The following is a 21502-nucleotide window of genomic DNA, read 5'->3' as shown; positions in this document are numbered from 1 at the left end:
CAGTTGTCATTGGGTTATTAATTTCTCTCTTGCTTTTTAAAATGTCGGTTAATAAGGACGAAACGTTTCTTTCGGGATGAGGAAAAATGGTAGTATGGTACTGACAGGAAATAACTCATCTCCTTCCATTAATTGCAGAGAACCAGTTGGTTGTCGTTAATACTGTGAACATGTGTTGTGGTTGAATCTCTTTTTTTACGCAAAAGGGGACAAAAACGACAAAATTGTATATAATTACGCCACTTTCATTATATGCACAATCTCGTTCTTGTCTAATGTAAATGCAGTCTTTCAATTAAAGACTTGGCCTATGGACTTTCTGATGACTTAAATACATGCCAGATCTTTCTAAAGGGTTGACGTGTCCTGAAGTACTAAATTTTTATAGTAGTCCTTTTGATAATAGCCACAAGGCCGAAAATGGAATCCATATTGAATTTTATGAGCAAATAGTATTTGCTGTTAAAAGGAACCATGATGTCCTCGAAGAAATTTAACATGACTGCAAACCCCAACCACACAAAGTCTGAAAATAAATGCAACCACTTGTTTATATGCAATAAATTAAACAGTTGTTCTGTTGCATTACAACAAACGACCTATCCTCCCACCCTCCCCAGTTAACAAGCTCTTTCCTCCTCAATTATGAACGGATCGAAATAAATAATTCTTCGATAGTTCGGAAATCATTAGGTGTGATGTATATGTAAAAATTCCATATTTTCCAATGTTCTGACGATTCCACCTGGTTAGAAAATGATCTTACATCACGATATTTAACGTAATTGTCTTTCGAAAACAAAAGATTACTGAGTTTACCTTTCAGTGTCGTCGGGCTGTGTGTGTCATGTGATAGGTTATCAGAGGGCGAGTACGGATTTTCTGCATGTTATCGCTATGTTTCAATGTCCCAATTGTGAAGGGTAAGCCTGCTAATGGTTTGCACATTTCTTGTAATTAGAGATTGCACCTGTTGGTTGTGCTGTCTTGAAGTTTCATTCTTAACCCTCTACATGCGACATATCTCGCCAAAAAGATAAGCAATTGATTTATTTTCATATCGCACTTGAAGAGCAAACGATTGCATTGGTTAAGAAAGACGCGATTGTCAAAAGAAAGAGAGCTGCTGAACGCCCATGCGCTGCGTACCAATCTGTGGTGAATGGCGGGATCATCTGCTGAACGTAAAACAAGAAGGTGCGCAGGATGTGCTAAGAGAAAGAAGGCAACTAAAACAAATATCAAACAGTTTTGTCGGAGAACTGTTTCACACCGTACTAAAAGTACAATGCTCGATGAGACTGCCTCATGAGACACTCGAGTTTCAGTGTAATGATAAACAGCTTGTCACCTGGAACAATCTACCGAAATGTCAAACACTTGCAATCACAAATAGGATCCAAGTGCTTTTCTGAAAATATTTATCACAAATGAAGATACAGGATGCTCATTCAAGTCATGGTCACAGGAAAATATAGTCCTCTCGTCAAAATGCCAGTGGGACACATACAGGGTTACTCATAAGTACCTCCGGGGTTTCATAAAACGACTGCACGGAAACTACAAGGGCTACAGAAAAATGACACCTATCGGTGGACTAGCTTAGCGCCCGCTGCTTCGCTCGCGTACACTGCATGCTCTGCACATATTTTTTTCTTTAATAGAATTTGTGCTTTGTACAGAAACTGCAACGTCTTATAAACCTTTCGCACCAGTTAAGGTCGTAGAAGAATGGTCTTTTACACATATGCTTCTGACCAAAAAGCGTTTCTGGTAGCTGGAGTCGGAGGTCTTTGTTAATCTTGCCTTTTGACTTGTTGTGGTGATATTTCTATAGAAACTTTCATCCCCTAAGACGTGTTTCCTCAGAAGGCAAATAGCAGTTTTCATAGATTTAGCATTAAAAATGATTTCGTAATTGCAATATTTTCATAAAACATTCCAGCCTCTATTTCACCACATATTTCCATTCACTTGCGGATTCAATTTCCAGAAACGCTGGAACCACGTACTTTTTTTTATTTCTAACCGAGAAGTCAAATACCAATTTTCATAGATATAGCTTTAAATTGCTTTAATAGTTCTTTAATAATCACCCATTATTTCTCCCCCCTTACTGGTTAAATTTCCACAACTGCTGAAACCCGTATTTATTTATTTATTTCTGACCAAAAACCCAAATGCCAAATTTTGTAGTTCTAGCTTCAAAATTGTTTTAATAGTGACATATATCCAGAAACTTTTCATCCCCTATTTCACACCCTTAAGGCTGGATTTCGAAAAATCTCATATTCAGATCAACACCCTCTCCAAGTTTCATGTGCGTATCCTTAGCGGTTTGGGCTAGGCAGTGATGAGTAAATCGGTCAGGACTTTTCCTTTTGTACACAGAGATACGAGTACAGCACCTCTCGAAGGTCCAACTCGTAGTACAGACCGTCGTGCAGATGCACCAAGAGGCGAGCATATCAGAACATGTAGGCAAATCATCCCCTCTGCACTGTCGCGCATCGAATCGGTTCGCGCCTGCATGTATGCAACCCAGGGAACAGATATGCATAGCGAGCTGCAGGCATGTATTGACATTTTCGGAGTAACAAACGATGTCAGTATTAAGCACCTTTAATGTGAGTTAAAGCCTTGGAGGGATGCAACATCCGCTGATATGTGTCTATTTTCTGTATGTCTTGCAGTTTTTGCGTAAACATCGTCTGAAACTCTGGAGGTACTTATGAATAATCCTGTATGTCTCACCCCCTCCCTCTGATGAGAAACGATTTGGTGGGAAATACACACATCAAAAAAAGTTTTGCATCACCTCGGTTCCCAGAACTCCTGAAGACAGATGTTGACTGTGGATATTGTATCACAGACACAATCCCTTTGACTGTTCAGAGATGTCACTAAACCCGCCAAAAGATGTAAACATCCATGCATGAGCAGCGCCTATTAGACAGAGGGGAGTCCGACAGCCCGTCAGTTCCAGTCATTCCACCTGGAAGGAGGTACACGGCTCATGTTGTCTTTAGTTCAACCATGCCTAGACGGTCAATACCGCGGTTCGATCACGTCCGCATTGTTGATTTGTGCCAGGATGGGGTCTCAAAAGTGTCCAGGCGTCTCGGAGTGAACAAAAGCGATGTTGTTCAGACATGGAGGAGATACAGAGAGACAGGAACTGTCGATGACACGCCTCGCACAGGCCGCCCAAGGGCTACTACAGTGGATGACGGCTACCTACGGATTATGGTTCGGAGGAACCCTGACACCACGCCACCATGTTGAATAATGCTTTTCGTGCAGCCACAGGACGTCGTGTTACGACTCAAACTGTGCGCAATAGGCCGCATGATGCGCAACTGCACTCTCGACGTCCATGAGGAGGTCCATCTTTGCAACCACGACACCACGCAGCGCGATACAGATGGGCCCAACAACATGCCGAATGGACCACTCAGAACTGGCATCACGTTCTTTTCACCGATGAGTGTCACATATGCTTTCAACCAGAGAATTGTGGGAGACGTGTTTGGAGGCAACTCGGTCAGGCTGAACGCCTTAGACACACTGTCCAGCGAGTGCAGCAAAATGGATGTTCCCTGCTGTTTTGGGGTGGCATTATGTGGGGCCGACGTACGCCGTTGGTGGTCATGGAAGGCGCCGTAACGACTGTACGACACGTGAATGCCATCCTCCGGCCGATAGTGCAACTACACTCCTGGAAATTGAAATAAGAACACCGTGAATTCATTGTCCCAGGAAGGGGAAACTTTATTGACACATTCCTGGGGTCAGATACATCACATGATAACACTGACAGAACCACAGGCACATAGACACAGGCAACAGAGCATGCACAATGTCGGCACTAGTACAGTGTATATCCACCTTTCGCAGCAATGCAGGCTGCTATTCTCCCATGGAGACGATCGTAGAGATGCTGGATGTAGTCCTGTGGAACGGCTTGCCATGCCATTTCCACCTGGCGCCTCAGTTGGACCAGCGTTCGTGCTGGACGTGCAGACCGCGTGAGACGACGCTTCATCCAGTCCCAAACATGCTCAATGGGGGACAGATCCGGAGATCTTGCTGGCCAGGGTAGTTGACTTACACCCTCTAGAGCACGTTGGGTGGCACGGGATACATGCGGACGTGCATTGTCCTGTTGGAACAGCAAGTTCCCTTGCCGGTCTAGGAATGGTAGAACGATGGGTTCGATGACGGTTTGGATGTACCATGCACTATTCAGTGTCCCCTCGACGATCACCAGTGGTGTACGGCCGGTGTAGGAGATCGCTCCCCACACCATGATGCCGGGTGTTGGCCCTGTGTGCCTCGGTCGTATGCAGTCCTGATTGTGGCGCTCACCTGCACGGCGCCAAACACGCATACGACCATCATTGGCACCAAGGCAGAAGCGACTCTCATCGCTGAAGACGACACGTCTCCATTCGTCCCTCCATTCACGCCTGTCGCGACACCACTGGAGGCGGGCTGCACGATGTTGGGGCGTGAGCGGAAGACGGCCTAACGGTGTGCGGGACCGTAGCCCAGCTTCATGGAGACGGTTGCGAATGGTCCTCGCCGATACCCCAGGAGCAACAGTGTCCCTAATTTGCTGGGAAGTGGCGGTGCGGTCCCCTACGGCACTGCGTAGGATCCTACGGTCTTGGCGTGCATCCGTGCGTCGCTGCGGTCCGGTCCCAGGTCGACGGGCACGTGCACCTTCCGCCGACCACTGGCGACAACATCGATGTACTGTGGAGACCTCACGCACCACGTGTTGAGCAATTCGGCGGTACGTCCACCCGGCCTCCCGCATGCCCACTATACGCCCTCGCTCAAAGTCCGTCAACTGCACATACGGTTCACGTCCACGCTGTCGCGGCATGCTACCAGTGTTAAAGACTGCGATGGAGCTCCGTATGCCACGGCAAACTGGCTGACACTGACGGCGGCGGTGCACAAATGCTGCGCAGCTAGCGCCATTCGACGGCCAACACCGCGGTTCCTGGTGTGTCCGCTGTGCCGTGCGTGTGATCATTGCTTGTACAGCCCTCTCGCAGTGTCCGGAGCAAGTATGTTGGGTCTGACACACCGGTGTCAATGTGTTCTTTTTTCCATTTCCAGGAGTGTATATAAGAAGGATATTGGCGAGGAATTCGTCTTCACGGGCGACTATTCGCGCCCCCATCGTGCACATGTTGTGAATTACTTACTTAAGAATAACGACATCGCTCGACTAGAGTGGCCTGCATGTTCTCCAGACATGAACCCTGTCGAACACGCCTTGGATAGATTGAAAAGACCTGTTTATGGACGACGTGACCCACCAACCATACTGAGGGATCTACGCCAAATCGCCGTTGAGGAGTGGGACAATCTGGACCAACAGTGCCTTGATGAACTTGTGGATAGTAAGCCACGACGAATACAGGCATGCATCAAAGCAAGAGGGCGTGTTACTGGTTATTAGAATTACCGGTGTGTACAGCAATCTGGACCACTACCTCTGAAGGTCTCCTGTATGATGGTACAACATGCAATGTGTCGTTTTCATGAGCAATAAAAAGGGCGGAAATGATGTTTATGTTGATCTCTCTTCCAATTTTCTGTACAGGTTCCGCAACTCTGGAACCGAGGTGATGCAAAACTTCTTTGACGTGTGTATTTTTTTCATATTGTTATTTCTGACGATGATATTCATTAAAATAATGTCTTTTCACACCGAAAAAAATTAGCAGTGAAAGGTTTGAATCCTGGAACTGGTTTTCTGTAGCGTCGTAGATGTACTAGTGTGCTGTCGCCTAGAGGAAACCGATGCATGCAGGGTTTGGGTTAGCGCTATAAACGTGACGAACGAACGTACACGCGATGTCATCGTTTAAAACCGCTTCAAAGGGTTACATGAGATGGCAGGCCGTTTGTACCAAGAGGAACTGCCGTACGAAAGGCGCGAATAATGGCGGCAATCGGAGCCAGAGGGCGCAAGGTGAGATAGGCGTCCGGAGCGCGCATTCAGAGTTTGCGCTGCCGGCGGCTGTGAAAGCTGCCGTTTGAAGCATTGCTCGCTTCGCTGCCCTGACACGCGTCCGCCCCGGGCTGTTTTAGAGAGCGCGGCGCCGATCAATTCATCATTGGAGTGGCACTCTCTGTGCCAACACTGCGACGGGCGTCGCATCACCGCTGACGAGAGCGCTGCTGATGCTGCTGCTGCCGCAGCCGGCACTGATGCAAATTTCTTTTTCAATTGCCGGCTAATTTACATAAAGCACTCTTGATATGCTGGTCATCGAGCGGAAACAGGCGAATCGAAACAATGCCGAACATGGTGCCATTTCGTGGATTACATGTGTTATCATATGGCTGATTACGGCAGTGTGTTTTTCGCCATTTCATGTTGTTTTATCGACCCCTTTCCTAGAGTGTTGCAGGGATGCTGACAGAGGAAGGCTAGCAGTAGTAATTCGTGCGTCCTTATGAAAGACTGTTCCTGAAACCTACGATAATTTTCACAGTCAGACCTTACCGAAGATGTCCATTGCAAGCCACTAAAACGATCACCCGCTCAAGTGGTCCCAGTTTCATGTTGCAAAAAAACGTATTTAGAGTATTTCATATAATTATTAACCATGTAGAAAAGCTCAAAATGCAGTCATAACTACTCATTAAGTACGGGGATCACTCCAAAAGAAATTCACACTATTTTTTTTTTAAATCCATCTTTTATTCTACATGTTTGAAAGTTTTACAGTGTGTAGGTACATCCTTTAGGAACATTATTTTCATTTCTCCTCATAATTTCCATCCCTCTCAACTGCCTTGCGCCATCTTGGAACCAGCGCCTGTATACCCGCACGGTTGGACCTGTTGGAGCCACTGCTTGGCAGCGCGCACAAGGGAGTCATCATCTTCAAACCTTGTTCCACGAAGAGAGTCTTTCAGTTACCCAAAGAGATTATAGTCACATGGAGCCAGGTCAGAACTGTAAGGCGGATGTTTCAGTGTTGTCCATCCGAGTTTTGTGATCGCTTTTTGAGTGACATGTGGTCGTGCATTGTGCAACAGCAAAATATCCTGCTTTTGCCGATGTGGTCGAACACGACTCAGTCGAGCTTGAAGTTTCTTCAGTGTCATCACATACGCATCAGAATTTATGATGTTTCCACTTGGCATGATGTTCACAAGCAAGTGTCCTTCGGAAACGAAAAACACTGTACTCATAACTTTTCCATCAGAAGGTGCGGTTTTCAAATTTTTTTCCTTGGGTGAATTTGCATAATGCCACTCTATTGATTGCCTCTTCGTCTCTGGTGAAAAATGATGGAGCCATGTTTCATCACCTGTTACAGTTCTTCCAAGAAATTCGTCTCCACCATTCTCATACTGTTCCAAAAGTTCGCTGCATACCGTTTTTCTTGTTTCTTTGTGAGTCACTATCAACATCCTGAGAACGCAACTGGCACGAATCTTTTTTAACGCCAACACTTCCAGTATTCTGCAAACACTTCCTTAACCTATCCCAACGTAGCGTAACAATTCCTTCACTGTGATGCGTCTGTCAGCAGTCACCAATTCGTTAACTGTCTGCACATTGTCTGGAGTGTGTGCAGTACGAGGCCTGCCGCTGCGAGGACAATCCTCAACATTGCCGTGTCCGCTTTCATTACGTAACCTGCTTGCCCACCGACTAACTGTACTGCGATCGACAGCAGCATCTCCGTACACCTTTTTCAACATCTTGTAGATGTTTCCCACTGTCTCGTTTCCACAGCCTAGGAATTCTATGACAGCACGTTGCTTCTGACGAACGTCAAGTGTCACAGCCATCTTGAAGACATGCTGTGACGGCGCCACTCACGGGAACAGGTTGAACTAAGTTTGAAAACAAGCGGGAAGGATGTATCTACACACTGTAAAACTTTCACACATGCAGAATGAAAACTGTATTTTTACAAAAATAGTGTGAATTTCTTTTGGAGTGACCCTCGTACTATAATCTTACTTCAAAGGTGTAACGCAATAAGCCAAGTATTAAAAGACAGACACTGTATAGTACATTTTCAAATGTAAGGTGAATGGCGAGAAGTGCCAGAACATTAAAACAACAACATTTTTAAATGCAATATTTAAAAATTACTGCTTTCGCTGTGAATAAAACACCTACAAACGTCTGATTAAAAATGAGTTTTTCACGCGCAAATTACCCACGTTATATTCATCTAGCTTTCGAGAACGAGAGCACTTAGTGACTTCCAGCCAACTTAACACACAATTTAGAACAAGGAAGAAACTTTTTGTCGCTGACAGCCCCCACGAAATGAAGAAAGGAAAAAGTTTATCGCTTACTACCGTTTCTGATGCTCATTCAGTAAAACATCACCACGAGGGATGACATTTAAATGTATTACTTCTTTACTACGAAATCTATTGGCAATAGATTTTGCAGAGAGCATCCACTGAATGTGCCTGCAAAGTGATGTAACACGTAGTTCAGAAGATAATATTTCGTTGACGCCCACCTGCGTGGGGAAAAATGATCATCATAATAAAATAAGAGAAATCATAGCTCCAACGAAAAGATTTAGGTGTTCCTTTTCCCCACGCGCCATTCTAGAGTGGAATGGGAGAGAAATAGTATGAAAATGGTTCGATGAATCCTCTGCCAGGCACTTAAGTGTGAATTGCAGAGTAACCATGTAGATGTAGATGTAGATGTAGATATGGATATGACGTCATAAACATACAGATGTGCGAAAAACTCATTTTTAATCAGACCTTTGAAGCTGTTTTATTCATGGGAGAAAGCAGTAGTCTTAAATATTACATTTAAAAATGTTGTTATTTGAATCTTCTCGCATTTCTCACCATTCACCTTGCATTTAAAAATGTATATATTTAGACAACAAATGAGAATGACTCTCATCACACCAGTATTATTTAATGTATATATAGACAACGTCGTAAATACATGGCAAAATAAAGTAGCGCACCATTATAAGATTAATAATAAACTTGTATATACACTCTTGTTTGCAAATAGCCAAATAGTCTTAGCGGATTGCTAAGATAAATTACAGAGGGCAATTTGGTCTTTGCACACGGTACCAGATTGTTATAATATGACGGTATCTAAAAATAAAACTAAGCTAGTGGCATTACATGGTAAGGAGCATTTAAGAACAAAAATAATAATTGATGATAAATCGTTAGAACAAGTATATAATTTTATTAAATACCTTAGATATGAGACGTCATATATTATATGCAGTGATGAAGAATGCAAATTGTACGAATTTTAACTGTTGGTAGGTACTATATAAATTGCACTCTTTTCAAAAAAGTTAGGAGACAGTCTAGACGTTTACAATATTTTGGCAGTACTAATATGTGTGGTCCCCAGTCGATGGAGGAGGATTGAAGAAGCGGAGACGAAACCTCTAAGACCACTAGCTCGTTACAAACTCACACTTCGGAAGTGTAATAGTGAAATTACGAATGTACTGACCGTAAAAAGCACAGTTTGGAAGAAATGGCGTGAACACATTCAAAGGACGTCAGCTGAACGAAATATGTACAGTAATACTCAAATACACACCACCAGAGAAAAGAAATGTTGGGCGTCCTAAGAAGAGACGGGAAGATTAGCTACAATCTACTTGAAATTGGAACAGACAAGCGTGCGTAAGCTAATACTGGATATGATGACGATACAACCGTACCAGTGTTCGGTCGACGCACCGACTCAGGAAACAGCACGCCGGTATTTCAGAATACTTAAGAGTCTGCTTAAAGCGAGCAAAACACGAGGTCCTGCCGGAATTTTTGTAGGATTTCACACTGCGTACGCCGTGTAATTAGCCCCTTTCCTGGCTAACGTTAACGAGATCCGCTCGCGCAACGAACGGACCCGTGTGACTTTAAAAGAGCGCAGGTTACTCGTGTTTACAAAAGCACAGAATTACAGACCAATGTCGCTGACGTCCGTCTGTTGCGAGATCCCTAATCATATTCTGACCTCAAACATTACGACTTTTGTACAAGCTTCTGTCAAAGGCACAGATACAGGAAAAAGACCAGTAGTATGGAACACAGCTTTGATTTACCCGTACACGTCCTGCAAACAACAGATGCAGGTGCACAGTTAAATATGCGAAAGAACTTGCTCCCATTCTAGCAGCAGTTTATCGTAGATCGCTGGAGCAACGGAGAGTACCTAGCGACTTTAAAAAAGCTCAAGTCATTTCCGTTTTCAAGAAGGGTTGTAGGGCAGATTTACATCATTATAGGCCTATTAGTCTGTTGTAGAATCATGGAACGTGTTTTATGACATCGACGCGTATAGGGCATGAAAGGCGTTCTGTGGTATGGCGATCCATGCTGCATTCACCTGGTTCCGAAGTTCATCTGAGGTGGTTGGTATTGGGTCACAGCGCTGTACATGTCGTTCTCGACTGGCAACAAACCTGGTGGTCCAGGACGAAAGGCTGACATCCTATGACACCAAGAAGGCACGTGTTCGTGCAGCAACATCTGGTCGTGCGTTGTCTTGCTGAAAAATGGCGTCTGGTGTATTGAACAGAAAGGATGTGGCTACGGGTCGCAGAATGTCGTTTACGCAAGTCACCCTGGGCACTCCACATCATAAGGCCTTGAGTTTCCGCTGTATGTCTTCTGCAAATGCAGTCACTGTGATGCCGCTCGCCTCGTCTGCGGCGAACCAAAATGCTGCCATCATTTTCAAACAAACAGAACGTGGATTCGTCCGAAAACACTATCTGATGTCATTCCTGTCCCCAGTGACGTCATTCTATACAACATTGCCGTCTAGCATGTTTCTGCACATTCGTCAAAGGTAGGCGGAGAAGTCGCGACGCGCACGTAACCCACGCCGTAATAAACGGCAACAGACTGTCTGTCACACCTGACAGTGTACGATGCATTACACTGTTTCAATAGAGCCGAGGGGGACGTAGATCTGCCCTGTACTGCCGTTCGAATGAGATGTCGATCGTCTGGTGGGGGGGAGTTCGGGTGGTGTATGTCCTAGTCGTGTTCTACTGCCTTCTGTGAACCACTCTTCACACACCCACTGCAATGCCGAAACACTCCCTCCCACATGACCAACAGTTTCGCGGAAGGATGCATCACATTGTATCACGCCAAAATGCACCCTTATTTCAAACTCACTGATTTCTGACGGGACGGTCCGCGCATGCGTCTGCGAGGCATTCTGCATGCCCACCACCTTCAGTTTATGGGGACAACGAGAGCCGCAGGCACATTTTACTGGTAGGTGGGCCGGCCGCGGTGGCCGTGCGGTTCTGGCGCTGCAGTCCGGAACCGCGGGACTGCTACGGTCGCAGGTTCGAATCCTGCCTCGGGCATGGGTGTGTGTGATGTCCTTAGGTTAGTTAGGTTTAAGTAGTTCTAAGCTCTAGGGGACTTATGACCTAAGATGTTGAGTCCCATAGTGCTCAGAGCCATTTGAACTGGTAGGTGGTGTTGCGCCACGATATCGATGTTGATCTTGAACCCGCGGGCCGACATGGTAATAATGCTAATCATTTCTGCCGAACATACGAGGTTGAGTCAAATGAAAACCTTAAATTTGTAATAAATCGAAATTTCGCGCCGTTATCCTGTAAGTTGGTAAGTGTGCTACGAACAGCGTGCAGAATGGCCTGTAGGTGGCAGCATAGTGCAGATGCACACATACTGTCGCAGTATCAGTATAAAGATGGCCGCCCCACTTGCGACTTGCACCAGGGAAGAACAGCGTTCTGTTATTCGGTATTTGCGCAGTGAAGATGTGAAACCTATTGAAATTCATCGCGGATGAAGGTTCAGTACGGTGCAGCAAGTCTACGAATGGAGTAGGAAGTTCGCATATGGTGTGACTTCAGTGGAAGATCCTCCTCGTCCAGGTCAGGCACAACGAGTTGCGACTCCACAGAACATTGCAGCAGTTGAAGCCATAATGAAGGAAAACCGCCGAGTGACACTGAATGACATTGCAGCATGTTTGCAGATTAGTCGTGGGTCAGCACACCACATTGTACATCATGTGCTCCAGTTTCACAAAGTGTCTGCAAGATAGGTGCCACGGCAGCTGACTCCTGAAATGAGAGAACGACGTGTTGATGCTTGTGAAGAACTTCTTCAGCGCTTTGAATGAGAAGGTGATGGCTTCCTTGCAAGAATCGTTACTGGGGACGAAATCTGGGTTCACTTCCACCAACCAGAAACGAAGAGAGCGAGCAAGGAAAGGCGCCACATCACCAAAACCAAAGAAGTTTCGAACAGAACAATCAGCAGGGAAGGTTATGCTGACTCTTTTGTGAAGCGCTTTGAACGAGTAGGTGATGGCTTCCTTGCAAGAATCGTTACTAGGGACGAAACCTGGGTTCACTTCCACCAACCGGAAACGAAGAGAGCGAGCAAAGGATGGCGCCATTCCTCATCACCAAAAAAAGAAGTTTCGAACAGAACCATCAGCAGGGAAGATTATGCTGACTCTCTTTTGGGACGAAAAAGGCGACATTTTGGAGCATTACATGCCTAGAGGGACCACTGTCACCAGTGTATCATACAAAGATCTCCTAAAAAATCATCTGCGGCCTGCAATCAAATCAAAGCGACGTGGATTGCTGTCAGCAGGTGTCCTTCTGCAACATTGCAAGGCCCCACACTGCCCGTACAACAGTTGCAACAATCACAGACCTGCAGCCGGCCGAAGTGGCCGTGCGGTTAAAGGCGCTGCAGTCTGGAACCGCAAGACCGCTACGGTCGCAGGTTCGAATCCTGCCTCGGGCATGGATGTTTGTGATAGGTTAGTTAGGTTTAACTAGTTCTAAGTTCTAGGGGACTAATGACCTCAGCAGTTGAGTCCCATAGTGCTCAGAGCCATTTGAACCATTTGAACAGACCTGCATTTAGAGTGTCTTCCTCATCCATCATACTCACCACACCTTGCCCCAAGTGATTTCCATATGTTTCGACCACTCAAAGACGCAATGGGATGAAATAAGTTCCGCTCTGATGAAGAGGTACGCCACGCGGTGGATGAGTGGTTGCGCAGACTACCAAAAGAATTTTTTTCTAAAGAAATTTATGCACTTCGTAAGCGCTGGAGGACTTTCTAACAACCCTACCACTACAAAGGTCAAAATTTAATAATGATTGTGGTGTTGCTCACGCTGCTTAATACTGCATTTTCGGGCAACAACAAAGTTATTATGTGGCAGGTGTCATTAGAGCACAGTTAATAAAGTCATTCCATGTAATAATAAATAAACTAGGCACTCATCTTTTCGTGTTCCCACGCTCGTCTCGTTGTAAAATCATGGCTCAATCGTCGAAAATCTAGGTGGTAATGATTCCAAGCTCGGATGCAAAGAGGCCTAGGTTTTGTTATGCGATATTCAAAAGTTTTGTAGATGCGCTTCATAAACCATTCTTGAAGATTACACTTTTGTAAGACAATGGTGATGTAAAAAAGTAATCAGCATTCCGAATTTAAGTTATACTCCTTTTTTATTACTTTTGCTGCAATATCACGTAACACACAAAACTTCGCTTCACAATACAAAACATACTTGAAAGCATTTTCCTCACTGTTAAAGTTCACATTTTATAAACTGACTACAGTATGCGTCTTTCCAACATGACGTCCAAGACTTGACTTTCTCAAGGTCCGACTCTCTAACAACTAACTAATAATCGCTTACGCGCCCAAAAATCAGAGTTACAAGTACGTCAAAGATCATAGTGACAAAAGAAAGATTACACATAAGAATAATATCATTGCAACATAAACATATCGACGTATCAAAGTACCTCTACATTAATGAAATCAAATCTGAATGTTGTCTCAGAAATATGTTAACTACTTCACAGAAATACAGTAGAATATAGCTGGTATCGAGAGGTTCTGGTGAGGTGCCGTAATGGTTATGCAATTCAAGTACCATTACAACTTGCATTGAGCGTGGGGGAGATTATGTTGAAAAGTTCCACTTCTGCATAATAAATATTTTAAAAAATATTTAAGGTTTTCATTTGACTCACCCTCGTACTAATGTACGTGCCCTGTGAATATGAACGTTCTATCTGTAGTCGTACAAGGTGTTCTATTTTTTCTGATCATGAGTGTGTAACCGATCTTCAGTTTCCATTTCCAGTCTTCTAGTGATGACGTTTAATTATTGGTTCGGTGCACTGTAACTGGTGGCTCCTTGTCGCCTTCTGACCTGCGGACTCGCCGCGTCGGTTGCAGGTGGTGATCCAGCCGGACACGGTGTACGAGCGCGTGCAGTACCAGTTCGAGGAGGACGCGTACGACACGGTGCCCGACCTCATCACGTACTACGTGGGCAGCGGCAAGAGCGTCTCCACAGCGTCCGGGGCGCGCATCTCGACGCCGCGCAACCGCCTCTACCCGCTCTCCTTCTACGCCTCCAAGTACGGCCTGCAGCAGCAGCAGCATGTGTCGCCGCTGTCGTCGCCCGGGGGAACCCCCGCGCTGCGCTACAACCCCTACAACTCGTACCGCGCCGCGCCCCAGCAGGTCAGTCACACACTACTGTAGCTGTAGCTGCCGTATAACCGGTTCATCAAGGCCTTCAGCCATATGTGACGTCATCCTGTATCGAAGACCAGTGAACTATGAGGGTCACTCCAAAAAAATTGCACATTATTTTTTTTTAAATCCATCTTTTATTCTACAAGTTTGAAAGTTGTACAGTGTGTAGATACATCCTTTACATTTACATCTACATCATTACTCTGCAATTCACATTTAAGTGCTTGGCAGAGGATTCATCGAACCACAATCATACTATCTCTCTACCATTGCACTCCCGAACAGCGCGCGGGAAAAAAGAACACCTAAACCTTTCTGTTCGAGCTCTGATTTCTCTTATTTTATTTTGATAATCATTCCTACCTATGTAGGTTGGGCTCAACAAAATATTTTCACATTCGGAAGAGAAAATTGGTGACTGACATTTCGTAAATAGATCTCGCCGCGACGAAAAACGTCCTTGCTTTAATGACTTCCATTCCAACTCGCGTATCATATCTGCCACACTCTCTCCCCTATTACGTGAGAATACAAAACGAGCTGCCCTTTTTTGCACCCTTTCGATGTCCTCCGTCAATCCCACCTGGTAAGGATCCCACACCGCGCACAAATATTCTAACAGAGGCCGAACGATTGTAGTGTAAGCTGTCTCTTTAGTGGAGTTGTTGCATCTTCTAAGTGTCATGCCAATAAAACGCAACCTTTGGCTCGCCTTCCCCACAATATTATCTATGTGGTCTTTCCAACTGAAGTTGTTCGTAATTTTTACACCCAGGTACTTAGTTAATTTGACAGCCTTGAGAATTGTACTATTTATCGAGTAATCGAATTCCAACTGATGTCTTTTGGAACTCATGTGGATCACTTCACACTTTTCGTTATTTAGCGTCAACTGCCACCTGCCACACCATACAGCAATCTTTTCTAAATCGCTTTGCAACTGATACTGGTCTTCGGATGACCTTACTACACGGTAAATTACAGCATCATCTGCGAACAACCTAAGACAACTGCTCAGATTGTCACCCAGGTCATTTATATAGATCAGGAACAGCAGAGGTCCCAGGACGCTTTCCTGGGGAACACCTGATATCATTTCAGTTTTATTCGATGATTTGCCGTCTATTACTACGAACTGCGACCTTTCTGACAGGAAATCACGAATCCAGTCGCACAACTGAGACGATACCCCTTAGGCCCGCAGCTTGATTAGAAGTCGCTTATGAGGAACGGTGTCGAAAGCTTTCCGGAAATCTAGAAATACGGAATCAACTTGAGATCCCCTGTCGATCGCGTCCATTACTTCGTGCGAATAAAGAGCTAGCTGCGTTGCACAAGAACGATGTTTTCTGAAACCATGCTGATTACGTATCAATAGATCGTTCCCTTCGAGGTGATGCATAATGTTTGAATACAATATATGTTCCAAAACCCTACTGCAAACCGACGTCAATGATATAGGTCTGTAGTCCGATGGATTACTCCTCCTAGTCCGCAGCTCGTGGTCGTGCGGTAGCGTTCTCGCTTCCCGCGCCCGGGTTCGATTCCCGGCGGGGTCAGGGATTTTCTCTGCCTCGTGATGACTGGGTGTTGTGTGATGTCCTTAGGTTAGTTAGGTTTAAGTATTTCTAAGTTCTAGGAGACTGATGACCATAGATGTTAAGTCCCATAGTTCTCAGAACCATTTGAACCATTTGATTACTCCGCCTACCCTTCTTAAACACTGGTGCGGCCTGCGCAATTTTCCAATCTGTAGGTACAGATCTATCGGTGAGCGAGCGGTTGTGTGTGTTTGCTAAGTAGGGAGCTATTGTATCAGCCAGTTTAGGAACAATATTTTCATTTCTCCACACGATTTCCATCCCTCTCAACTGCCTTACGCCATCTTGGAACCAGCGTCTGTATACCCGCACGGTAAAATTCTGGACCAACCTGTTTGGCAGCGTGCACAAGGGAGTCATCATCTTCAAACCTTGTTCCACGAAGAGAGTCTTTCAGTTTCCCAGAGAGATGATAGTCACATGGAGTCAGGTCAGGACTGTAAGGCGGGTATTTCAGTGTTGTCCATCCGAGATTTGTGATCGCTTCCATGGTTTTTTGACTGACATGTGGCCGTGCATTGTCGTGCAACAGCAAAACACCCTGCTTTAGCCGATGTGGTCGAACACGACTCAGTCGAGCTTGAAGTTTCTTGAGTGCCGTCACATATGCATCAGAAGTTATGGTGGTTCCACTTAACATGATGTCCACAAGCAGGAGTCCTTCGGAATCGAAAAACACCGTAGCCATAACTTTTCCAACAGAAGGTGTAGTTTTGAATTTTTTTTTATTGGGTGAATTTGCATGATGCCATTCCATTGATTGCCTCTTCGTCTCTGGTGAAAAATGATGGAACCATGTTTCATCTCCTGTCACAATTCATCCAAGAAATTCATCTCCACCATTCTCGTACTGTTCCAAAAGTTCGCTGCATACCGTTTTTCTTGTTTCTTTGTGAGCCACTGTCAACATCCAGGGAACCCACCTGGCACAAACCTTTTTTAACGCCAACACTTTCAGTATTCTGCAAATATTTACGTCTCCTATCACAACGTAGCGTAACAATTCCTTCACTGTGATGCGTCTGTCAGCAGTCACCAATTCGTTAACTGTCTGCACATTGTCTGGAGTGTGTGCAGTACGAGGCGTGCCGTTGCGAGCACAAATGGTTCAAATGGCTCTGAGCACTATGGGACTTAACAGCTGAGGTCATCAGTCCCCTAGAACTTAGAACTACTTAAACCTAACTAACCTAAGGACATCACACACATCCATGCCAAAGGCAGGATTCGAACCTGCGATCGTAGCGGTCGCGCGGTTCCAGACCGAAGCGCCTAGAACCGCTCGGCCACCACGGCCGGCCATACGAGGACAATCCTCAATATTGCCGTGACCGCTTTCATCACGTAACCTGCTTGCCCACCGACTAACTGTCCTGCGATCGAAAGCAGCATCTCCACACACCTTTTTCAACCTCTTATGGATGTTTCCCACTGTCTCGTTTTCACAGCACAGGAAATCTGTGACAGCACGTTGCTTCTGACGAACGTCAAGTGTAGCAGCCATCTTGAAGACACGCTGTGACAGCGCCACTCACGGGAACAGGTTGAACTAAGTTTGAAGACAAGCGGGAAGAATGTATCTACACACTAAAACTTTCACAAATGCAGAATGAAAACTATTTTTACAAATATAGTGTGCATTTCTTTTGGAGTGACCCTCGTACTATCGACTTTCGTTAGCGTTCGATGTATGGTGCTTGAGGGACCCATATTGGATGTATTAATCGATATTCTGGGACTTATTAATTTAACAGAATTAATGTAATAGAAGTATGTTCTGTAATACTTGATGTTGCGTAAATATAAGAGTGCTCTCTCTCTCTCTCTCTCTCTTTCTCTCTCAGGAGTGAGCTCTCATTGTCAATAATTTACAAATTAAGCATGAAACACGAAAATGTGACTAAATATTCAAAACACGTTAATCATTTGGTACAACAAACTATCTCCCAGAATAAAAGCATACAAAAGAGTGATACATTGTAGCGTGTCTCGTTGGGTGAACAGCAGTAGCTATGGCTAGGGTCTCTGTCGCCTCTCCTAAGAGTCTGAATCAATACAGATTATCGAAAGATGGAAGAAATAGCCTTCGAAGGCGTACCGACTGCCATTGTTCCCTAGCAGATCAATAACCTGGTGATCTTCTGTCCCAGGCGTTGCATTTTGTTTCTTACAGCAGCTAGTAAACAAGTGATTAACAACACGGGACAGCATGGAAGCTACAGGGTAATGGAAGTCAGTATAGCCTGGCAATGCATCTTTTTAGAAATGGACATGTAAATGAGAGGTAGCCCTGTGAGAAGTTTCCTAAACTAGCACAATAAAACAGCAGCTTGGCGAGCAATAGACTTGCTGTAGGACGAGTCAGGCGTAGAACAAGTCAAAAGAGCAGTTCAAGCAAACAATAACGTCTTCAGAGTAGAGAACTGTCCCTAGAGACAGCGCTAAAATGAATTCACATGATTGGCTAAAACAAAGAAGCTAGCCATGGGTCAAGAACGCGGTGACAGTAACGGTGGTGGACAATACAGCTTACCCGCACCTCGCGCTACAAACGTAGCGACAGCACAGACGCGTGCTTGGTAAGTCTCAACATCACGAGCAACTCTTGGACGGTTAACACAAGGCTGCTCCCAGGGTAATGGAAGACAACACTTGACACAAAATGACGGTAACTGGTGCACATGAATCTCGCGATGTCGACACATTTAGTAACTTCAACGGAATGGGGTGGAGAACTGCTCTCTGGGCTACTTAAATACTCGGTCGATGAACTACAGTTCACCTCCTCGGTGTACAAAAAGGTCCTAGCAGCCAACATCATAGAGGCTGGAGGTGTAGCCGTTCCAGCTGTTGTGGTTTCGCTTCGGTCTCTTTTCTATTTGTTTTGTTTTACTATTACTCCCGTAACAACTAATGTATGAGATAAAATATGTAACTACGAAAAGAGACCCGAAATACCTTTTACTGATGCTGTGCTATGCCTTTCTTTGGATCATTAATTTCAACAAAACAAAATATATTATGTTCTTATTGTTCTGGATCTGGCTTTCTATTAAAGGAACATTTTTTCGTTACTGTAACTCGCCATAAAGTTCAACATATCTTCCTTACTTTATAGTTATTGAAAAGGTTAATGAAAATTACTTCGTTACCAATACTGATGTTACAGTACGCAATGATTGTTCAACATCATAATTTTGCAGTGGATTTTTGTTAACAGTAAAACAACAATAAGTACCACGGCTAACACGAGAACATGGGACTATTATCGGAGAAAAAAGATGTTTTTACTATAAGGTTGCCAGACCAGAACTACGCACAGCCAGATTTCTTTTATGGTATGAAAGTAAATTATCTTTTGGCACTCTTAGTAATATATTATCAGCAGCCCGCATCAACCTGTAAAACACATCATAAAATCTGCTGCTCTGCTCTGCAATTCCGAAAGCTGAAAGAAATAATTTTACTTCACTATTACCTGCCCGCTTCTTTGCGGTATGATAGATTTCATTTAATGCAATTTGAATGCGCCGCGGCAACGGCTCGTTCGTTCGTAGCGCAGCTCTGCACCACGAATAATATTTAAATATCTGAAAATGTCTTAAAGGGATGGGATAAAATACCAGGCAAGCTTATTACAAATCATAATGCAAGGTTTCACTAAGTAACTATATTCAAAACATTTAAACAATTCAATTAATTACACACCTTTCCAAAACTTTACTTAATGGCGTCCCTCTTACAAACTTGACAAAAGAATGCTGCGATAGCGTACAATATAACGTCACAGGCTATCCTACTCACGTAACTCCAAGAAGACGACAGAGAAATTAATGTTCGTTCTGTATTATTTATACTAGTCACATATTCTCGTCTTTGTTTGATATTTATCGTCTGTGGCGGTTTCAGTACTCGCCGACACAGATATTATCTAAAATAAATACAAAAAAACAGTACATAATTTTATACAATAACAAAACATGACACACAATGTTTTCTCTTTATTACATAATATGTCTTTTGCTAAGAGACGTTACAGTGGCCAACTGGAGCGGTCAAGCTCATGCCAATGGGTTGGGTTGTCCGAACTGGCGTGGATTCCTGGAACGCGGGAGACTTCGTATGTCTCCGCAACCGTGTGGCTTCAACGACGATTCAAAATAACCGTCAGGAAACCAAGCTAGAATTCGCCATCTTGGGCGTTTTCTATATTAAATAATCAGGGAATGCCAAAATTATATAAAGAATGAAAAGACTTGTAGAAGCAGACTTTGGGGAATACCAGTCTTGGTCGCTTACAAGGGAACCTCCCCATCGCACCCCCCTCAGATTTAGTTATAAGTCGGCACAGTGGATAGGCCTTGAAAAACTGAACACAGATCAATCGAGAAAACCGGAAGAAGTTGTGTGGAACTATGAAAAAAATTAGTAAAATATACAAACTGAGTAGTCCATGCGAAGATAGGCAACATCAAGGACAATGCGTTACACGGAGCGCCGTGGTCCCGTGGTTAGCGAGAGCAGCTACCAAACGAGAGGTCCTAGGTTCAAGTCTTCCCTCGAGTGAAAAGTTTAAATCTTTATTTTCAGTTCATGTGACAAACTCTTATGTTTTCATCACTTTTTTTGGAGTGATTATCGCATCCACAAGAAAATCTAAATCGGGCAAGGTAGAAGAATATTTTTATCCATTCGCCAAGTGTACAAGTTAGGTGGGTCGACAACATATTCCTGTCATGTGACGCACATGCCGTCACCAGTGTCGTATAGAATATATCAGACGTGTTTTCCTGTGGAGGAATCGGTTGACCTATGACCTTGCGATCAAATGTTTTCGGTTCCCATTGGAGAGGCACGTCCTTTCGTCTACTAATCGCACGGTTTTGCGGTGCGGTCGCAAAACACAAACACTAAACTTATTACAGTGAACAGAGACGTCAATGAACGAAGCGACAGATCATAACTTTGCGAAAATAAAGAAAGTAAAATTTTCAGTCGAGGCAAGACTTGAACCTAGGACCTCACGTTCTGCAGCTACTCACGCTAACCACGGGACCACGACGCTCCTTGATGTTGCATACGTTGCGCATGGACTACTCAGTTTGTATATTTTACTAATTTTTTTCATAGTTCCACACAATATCTTCCGGTTTTCTCGATTGATCTGTGTCCAGTTTTTCAAGGCCTATCCACTGTGCCAACTTATAACTAAATCTGAGGGGGGTGCTATGGAGAGGTTCCCTTGTTAGGAATGTAGGAACACGTGATGCCCTAGTTACTTCGCCGTAGAAAATAGACTGAAAAAGGCGATCCTACT

The 21502-nt window shown here is 44.5% G+C and overlaps 1 protein-coding gene across 1 annotated transcript in view; it reads left to right on the top strand.

The window, feature by feature from the left end:
* The window catches only part of LOC126263555 (breast cancer anti-estrogen resistance protein 3 homolog), a 1210178-nt gene that overhangs the window by 1090388 nt on the left and 98288 nt on the right, over positions 1 to 21502 (top strand). The window contains exons 7-8 of the mRNA XM_049960647.1: positions 14279 to 14565; positions 18963 to 18974. Of these exons, the coding sequence (XP_049816604.1) occupies positions 14279 to 14565; positions 18963 to 18974 (299 nt within the window). The remainder of the gene's footprint in view (positions 1 to 14278; positions 14566 to 18962; positions 18975 to 21502) is intronic.

Source organism: Schistocerca nitens, chromosome 6 (genome assembly GCF_023898315.1).
Source record: "Schistocerca nitens isolate TAMUIC-IGC-003100 chromosome 6, iqSchNite1.1, whole genome shotgun sequence".
In the NCBI taxonomy this organism is placed as follows: domain Eukaryota; kingdom Metazoa; phylum Arthropoda; class Insecta; order Orthoptera; family Acrididae; genus Schistocerca; species Schistocerca nitens.
The sequence above is the reverse complement of the archived record's forward strand: the minus strand, read 5'-3'. Positions and strand labels throughout refer to the sequence as shown.